This window comes from Chionomys nivalis, chromosome 19 (assembly GCF_950005125.1).
Source record: "Chionomys nivalis chromosome 19, mChiNiv1.1, whole genome shotgun sequence".
Lineage (NCBI taxonomy): Eukaryota > Metazoa > Chordata > Mammalia > Rodentia > Cricetidae > Chionomys > Chionomys nivalis.
The window spans coordinates 14,595,412-14,603,749 of NC_080104.1; the positions used below are offsets into that span (position 1 = coordinate 14,595,412).

Genomic DNA, 8,338 nt, shown 5'->3' on the forward strand with positions numbered 1-8,338 from the left:
CTATCCAAAATATTGATTACCTGTGTTATAGACAGGATTTTGTACAGCTAGTTCAAAATCTACATGTTTAGATTTTAGAAACACATCGATTCCTTCTTCTTCGGTAACAAAGGTCATTCGGTTTCCCATAGCAAAGACGGTAAATATTGGTCCATACTAGAATAAAACACAAAACCCAGATATATTAGTAAGCATTTCTAAATCATGGATTTTGCATAACAGTTTCCACCAGAACACCAATGCTGACATTGGAGTAATGGCTCACTGATTAAGGGTGTGTACTGTCCTTGCAGAGGACCTAAGTTCAGCTTTAAGCACCCAGATTGGGCAGTTCAACAGCCATATATACATAAGTCCAGAGGATCCGATGCCCTCTTCTGGCCTTCAGAGGCACCTGCACACAGGTGTGCACATGTATTCAAGTGTGTGAACACACACAAACACTCCCACACACACATCCCACATACACACTTAAGAATAAAAGAAGAATACCAGTGAAGTAATGGCCCAGTTTTGTAAATACGGTTACACATAGTAGTTCCTAGAAATTCTGTGGGTCACATTTAAATTATATGAATCCTATTTCATTCTCTCCTAGAATGTGCATAATAAGATGCGTAGTCTATCTTCCTTTCTTGGTTATTAGAAAATAATAAACAATAATATATATGTGACATATGTATTATATATATATATATATATATATATATATATATATATATATATGACCATAGTACTCTTGGAACCTTATATTTAAGATATCAAGAAGCTTATAAGCAAAATACAGCTCAATACAGTTCAAGAGAAGTACACAAACCTGAAGGGAACGGGCCTTAAGGGCCTGTTTATGTTTAGACATCATGGTGCTGACACGGATACCAGGCCTCAGACGAGATGGCTAACGCTAGATATAAGGCGGCTATGAGTCAGCAAAACTTGACTGATACTGGATGTCAGAAGCCCCCAAATTAAGTAATAATAAAGTAGTCTGCTCTAAAACCATTTCTGGCAAATTGTCACCTTTGTATGAGTATGTCTAAATATGGCTTTGAGGTCACAAACAAATCACCTTTTGCCTCCACCAGACCCTGTGTAGGTCTGCATGCCTATTTGCAATCTGCATGCTGGTATGCGTGTATGTGTGCCGGTATGTGCCTACATAAGCCAGCACACATTTACATGAGCTAGCATTTGCCTGACTGTCTGGCAGTGTCTGCTTGCCTTGTAGCCTGTTTGCTGGTGCATAATGCATGCCTTGTCTGTCTAGGGCTCCTAGCGTTCTCTCCATCCGCCTGACTTCCTGAGACCCTCCTCTTCTCCTGGCATCAGAGCTCAGACTTCAAAGACTACCCATCCTTCCTATGCAGCAGCAATTCTTTTCCTTCTGTCTCACATCATCTTTAGCATGAGGTTTGCCTTCTGGGATTTGCCCTAATTAGTTTTAACTGTTGACTTCACCCAGCCTAGAGTCAACTGAGTAGGGAGTCTCAATGGAGGGACTGCTTAGACCTTAATGGCTGGTGGGCATGCTGAGGGGAGAGGACTATCTAATTTCTCAATCATACAGGAAGGTCCAGACCATTATGGGTGGCACCATTCCCTGGCCAGGTGTTCCTAAGCTGTAGAAGATGAACATGAGTGGGCAAGCAGTGTTCCTCCATGGTGTCTACCTGTGAGTTCCTGCCATGGCTTCAATCAATGGTGAACTGTAATTTGGAAGTGTAAGCCAAACAAGTCCATTTCTCCTCTAAATTGCTGTTAGTTGATGTTTCAGCATGACAACAGAAATGAAACGAGACTTTAAGGCCTTATTGGAGTGAATACATGCATTTTTCAGAGTGGTCTACTTATGCTCTAGTATCCATTACGAACGCTGGCAACAAACTGTACACCATGAAAATGGCCACACATTTGCATACCATTTTGGACTCCTAAGTATCTCAAGACGTCGTTTCCGCTCATCGCTGCTTCGATGTTACTCGTTTTCACACTAATCATGAGATCGGCACGCGTTACACTCTTGATAAGACTGACAGATACTGCAAGGCAAACTGAAGGTTCAAGAATCACTGGCTACCAAAAACAAACAAATAACAACAACAGCAACAAACCAACTGTGCCCTATTTCTCACATCGATGACCCAGATGTCAAATCTGCATCCCAATAATACCTACTAGCAATTGTTTGCTAGTCAATACTTAAAAGAGAGGGAGTCATTCTCATTGTTGTGGGAATTGTTAAGGTCATTGTAATTCTCATTGTTTCCATTCTCCAGAGAGTCAACTGGATTCTGGGTGTTGTCTAGGCGTCACATCTATCCATTTCTGAGCAGAATCCCACAGAACATTGAAGGACATCTGGGGTTCTATTTCAAGGGTATCGTAAAAAGAGATACTAAAGCCATGGCCAGGTTACAGTGTAAACCTAGTTCCCATTTCTGCAGGAGAAATATCTAAAAATACTAAGTGCTGAGTTACACGATTAGCCGCGTGTTCCGATAATAAACTGCGGAAGTATTTTCCACAGAGGTTGGACATTAGGCGTCTTCAGGCTCAGTTTCTCCTCACAAGTGGCTGTTACTATCGCTAACCTCGTGTTTGCCGTCTGGAAACTCTCGTCATGGACGTGATGCTCATATCCATTTTCTAATAGGACTGTACTTTGCTTTTGAGTGTCCATGGTTCTTTCTACACACTACACACTGCTCCTCCGTGGGGTACGGGGCTTGCAAATACTTTATCCCATTCTGATGTTCTTCTCTTTGTCCTCCTTGTGGGTTCTGTCACAGAGAAGAGATGCCTGATTTTCATAAAATTCAATTGATCTGCTCTTCCTTTTACGGACTGCACTTTGGGTGCCAATCAAAGAAGTGTTTCCTAGACCCACCAGGGGGAAATTTTCTTCTTCTTGAACTTTTGTGTTAATTGTATTTCTGGTGAAGACTGGGATCCACCTTGAGTTAATTTCTCATCTAAGTCGTGAATCTTGGGTTGTGGCTCCTTATTTTGTTTTGCAAATCATTATGTTTTTTATTTCCTTGGGGCTCATGAGCACGGACTGCTTCACCGGCATTTGAAAAAGCTGTCTTTACTCCACTGCATTGCTTCTGTGTCTCTGTCACACGCCAGCTGAGCACACCTGTGGGGATGGCTTACCTAACCCTACTCTGCTCCATCTATCTTAGCCGTCACGTCTCTGTCGGCATCACAGTCTTAACGACTAATAAGCATTGAAATTGAGTGAAATAATTCCTCTCGGGTAAATTTTTTCCTTACCAGCATGTTCTAGGGACTCCATTCTCCTGGCCTTTCCACCTAAGTTTTACAGTAATCTTCACAAAGTCTAAAATAAGGCTCCTGGAGAATCTGAAAGCACTCCTGGATTTCAATTTGAACACAACGGACATCTTGACTATGTGGGCTTTTCCAACCTTCTACCACAGCCACTGCAAGGTCTCCCCTAGGATCTTGGATATCTTTAATTAATTAGCATTTTGGGGTTCTTTGCAAATAAGAATCAAACCTATCTGGTCATATTTTTACCAAAATATTTGCTTGAGTGATTATAAGCATTGTTGTAGGTTTAAGCACACGTGTGTGGCTCCAGCATGTGTGTAGCCACACGGTCAGTAATTGTGTGCCAACCTTTCTGAATACCCATACAAACTCCAAGTGTTGAGAACCATCCCAACCAGACGGTTTAATGTAGCTAAGGGGCTGTACCTGAAATCCAGGCTCCTCCTGGCCTGTGACCAGTGATTGATTTCTAACACTCCCTCCTCTACCTTGACGCTTATGCAATGCACCTTTGAAGTTTCTTCTTCAAAGTCATAATTTTATAGATAAGAAAACTAAATTGCACCAGCCATAGCACACCCCATCTCGCAGCTCAGCTACAGATCGTGTTGATTTGGAGCCACTGCTGATGCATTTAACTGGTTCCTTCCCTAAGTCCACACGTGACTCCCTTCAAGTGTGCCTTATCTCTTTTGCTTTATTATTTGTTATCGTTGATTCTGCTTTGTCTGCTGACTGAGACAACACTGCCTCACTAGTTTTGCTTCACTCTGCATCACCCTGAAATTCTTCTTCAGTGGAGGACTTGAAAAATGGGAATGCACCAGAGAGACTAAAGCCCCACCCCAGCCCCCAGCGAACTCCATTTCCAGCTACTGGGAACAGGTAAGAAAGGAACTCATGTTATAGACCTTGGCAGTGATAATTGAGAATTAAGTGGAATAGAGACGGAAGCATTTTTCACTATAGTTATGTGCATGTTTATGTGTATGTTTGCGGAGGTGTGTCAACACTGATGTTTTCCACCATTGCTCTCATCTGATTTCTTGAGACGGAGTCTCTCCCTGAACCCGGAACTCTGAGGCTGGCTAGAGAGGCTGGCCAGCGAGCCCTAAGGTCCCTCTTTCCTCCCCTGGGATCACAGGTGTGTGTCAGGTTCTCATGCTTGTAGATCAAGCGCTTCACTGCCTGAGCCGTCTCCTAAGTCTCTCACAGGAGTCAATATTTTAAAATGTTAAACAATATTAATATATAATCCATTCAAAGATTAAATCAAACTATAGGGAAGACTTTTGCAGCCACCAAAGCTTTCCCTGTCTTCTTCAGAGGCGGGAGCTGAAGGGATGCTCAGCATGTGTGTCAAAAAGTCCTTCCTCAAAGGTCCAAAAAGCCATGCATTCCCATAGTTTCCAGATAAATGCAACTCCCTATCAAAGCGTTAAAACTGGCTGCAGATTCTGTGAAAAGGCAGATCACATCCTCTTCTAAAACTTCTTTCAAACGCGAAGAGTGATGATGTCACAAACATGCAAAGAGGCTGTAAAAGGTTTAGCATTTCCACAACGGAACTTTTCTTGCCTGCTCCGAGCAAGCAACTAATGAGAAAGTAGACTGAGAAAGATGACAGGGAGCAAGGTATGCTGTGCACACCTGAATCTCAGTCCTCAGAAGGCTGAGTACTCAGGCTGGAGGACTCAAGTTCAAAGCCAGCCTAGGCTACTTAGTGATCAGTAACCTGTATAAAACAAAGAAGCAGGTCAGGCCGGGCGATGGTGGCACACGCCTTTAATCCCAGCGCTTGGGAGGGAGAGGCAGGCGCATCTCTGTGAGTTCGAGGCCAGTCTGGTCTACAAAGCGAGTCCCAGGATAGGCTCCAAAGCAACACAGAGAACCCCTGTCTCAAAAAACAAGGCAAACAAAAAAGAAGAAGAAGCAAAGTCATTGGTTCAGTTTGGTTTTCCTTTTGTGTCTCACTGTGTGCACTGGCGAAGGAGTGAGTGAGCAGGAGAGCATTCCTGACTTGGGACATTTAGCTTGCATGGTTTAAATGTCTCTAGTGTACTTTTTATCATCGTGACCACATGATAAGAATAACCCTTAAAAGTAGGCTTCAGGATTCAAACATCAAACAATGGAGCCATAGTCTTTGAGTGTGAGGGAAAGACTACACACACACACTGTGTCATGTAACATAACAATCGGCTCTAGAGAGGCCTCCCACACACTTGATCTGAGACAACTTTGCCAAACATTCCATAAAAATTACTAAACTCATATGACCATGGAAAGCTGTAGGAAACAAAGAAATATTGTTTTAGGAAAGATTCTTTTTCATCTTTCATGTATCAGACTAGTAAGCGTTTCATATAAATACGTTGTCCAGTATGACCCAGAATTTAATATGTTAAGCAAATTTATGTGCTAAAGCAAAGGTTAAAAAGTATATATTACATCTTTTTCAAAGCAGCACAATAACACAATACAATCATAATCAATTTAATTGTACATTTGCCCCCAAACAAATCTATTTTTGGAGTTTGTTCTGAAGAAATAGTCAAATAAGCTTTAAATGTACAACTACACACACACACACACACAACTATCCATCGAAAGCTGGAGAGATGGCTCAACCATTAAAGGCTAGGCTCACAACCAAAACTATTAGAATATTCATTGAGGTATTGGTTGAAACAATGGAAAGCAGTAGGTGACAACCTGTATAACTCAACTATTGGGAATTAAGTCAAATATCCTATCCTTATTTGATTAATGCATCCATTAAAGACTGGAGATGGCTCAGTGGACAAAATGCTGGCTGTGCAAACATGAGGATCAGAGTTCAAATCCCCAGAACCCATAAAAAAAAAAGCCAGGCATAAGACGCTCACATCTCTATCTCCCAAGCACTGTGGGAGAGACAAGCAGCACCCAGAGGCTTGCTAGCCTGCCATTCTAGCCGAAAGAATGCGCTCCAGATCCAGAGACCTTGTCCCAATAAAATGTAGAAGAGAAGGGAATTAGGAAGACACCCCGTATCAATCTTTGAACTCTACATGCTCCTTCCTACATGGACTAAAAGCACCTGCACACGAGTGGACACACACACACAGACTGAGAGAAACACTTAATGATAAGGAAATATTTTATCTCATATATTGTATTGTGTTTATATGTGTATGGGCCTGTATCCACGTGACGTCAGTCTGGGAACAACCTGAGGGACTTGGTTCTCTCCTTCCACCATGTAGGTTCTGGAGATCTATCTCAAGATGTTAGACTTGGTAGCAGGCACCTTAACCCACTGAGCCATCTTGCCAGTCCCCCACCTTACTTTCTGAGACAAGTTCTCTTCCTAACCTGGAGCTTGGTGGTTGGCCTAGACTTGCTGATCAGTGAGCTCCTTGAATTCTCCAGTCTCGGCCTCTCTCGCATTGGAATTTGGTGTGCATTTGGTCACACTGGCTTTTTTAAAAATTAAGATCCATTTTATTTGTATATATATATATATATATATATGTTTCTATACATGGGTGTGTGCATGGATGTCGTGGGAGGACAGAGGCTTCAGATCCCCTGAAGCTGGAGCTGTAGGCGATTAGGATCCAACCCAATGTGGATGCTGGGAACAGAACTTGGGTCCTCTGCAAGGGCAGTATGTGGTCTTGACAGCTGAGTGTTCTCCCATCCACAAGTTTGCTTTCTCCAACCCTCCCCCAACACACACACCTTAAAGATAGGAGATGAGGATTGAATTTAGGCTCTCATACTTGTGCAGAAAGCACTTCACCCTCCCAACCATCATTCCAACCACAAACATAATAAGATCTTGGCAGCTAAAATATGAGTAAAATTAAAAAAAAAAAAGCCAACAAAACAGTCTCTTTTAAAGTGCTCAACATTCAAGAGCTGCTTTAAGGACAAAAACTTTTAGAAATGCATCCTTAGTTATCTCCTCGGGGTGTACGGGAAGAAAGGACTCATTATCAATAAAACTAGTAGCTGGGGGGGGGGGAGTGGAAAAAAACAAGAAAGTGGCAAACCTTGAATCTGTAAAGACCAACTTAGCAAAACAAGTTTTACAAAATCGTAGTGTTACCTCTATTTGTGATACAGATTTATTACTCATTTTCACAAACCGCAGTCATGTAAACTTATCTTCCCCAAGTACAACGCACTTATATCCGTATGTTGATAAACACGCACTTAGAATTAGCTCAAGGGAGTTACTAACACTCAAAAGACATCTCTCCTTCCAACAAGCTGTGTTGTCTTTCATTTCTTGATATTTTGCTTAGGACGTAGCTGAAGATCATGTGTAGAGAAACAACCGACGGAATTAATTGCCAGAAGTATGCTTATGTTCAATGTTCTAATATTGCGCTTAATAAAAACATAATTTGAAAATAAAATACTACCTCTCTTCAACCCCACCGCCACCTCCAGGCACAGCTACATACCTTGATTCTTGCCTTTTCTATAAATTCAAGAGGAGCTTTCCCAAACTCAAATCCCGCTCCGATCCAGGGAACCCAGCCCTGGATGCACGGGGGTCCACGCAAATTCTTCCACCGAAAGAATAAGAAAAGAACACAGCTTCCCAGGACGGCGATTACTACTGGTGAAAAGATCTCCATGACGCCCATCTTCCAGAATCACAGACGTTTGAAAACGTACTTCTCCCGGAGCATTTCCCCCTTCCCTGCAGACTGAGGAAAACGCACCGGGTGTTCCAAACTTTAAGCCGAAACTTTGGCCACCAATTCTCTTGCGCAACTGTAGTTCCTTTGCCCCGCCCCAATTTTTGTGCAATTTTTGCATTGTGGCTCCCTTCCACCTTTGCATTGCTTTCGAATTCTGGCCAGTAGGCCAAAAAAAAAAAAAAACCAATCAGTGGAACTACACTGGCCTCGGTTGGGACGGGTGGGCGGGAACACACGCTGAAGCCTTAGCTATCCAGTTGCTGGCAGTTTGCAGAGGGCGCCTAGCTGCCAGCCAATCAGAGGCGTTTTGGAGTCCCAAGAACTACATTTCCCAGAAGCTT

The 8,338-nt window shown here is 42.6% G+C and overlaps 1 protein-coding gene across 1 annotated transcript in view; it reads right to left on the reverse strand.

Moving 5' to 3' along the window:
• Nucleotides 1–8,059, reverse strand: part of LOC130861993 (24-hydroxycholesterol 7-alpha-hydroxylase) — a 92,304-nt gene extending 84,245 nt beyond the window's left edge. The window contains exons 1-2 of the mRNA XM_057751360.1: nt 7,755–8,059; nt 21–156 (exon numbers count right to left, since the gene is read on the reverse strand). Of these exons, the coding sequence (XP_057607343.1) occupies nt 21–156; nt 7,755–7,940 (322 nt within the window). The 5' untranslated portion in view covers nt 7,941–8,059. The remainder of the gene's footprint in view (nt 1–20; nt 157–7,754) is intronic.
• Between the last annotated feature and the right edge of the window lie 279 nt (nt 8,060–8,338).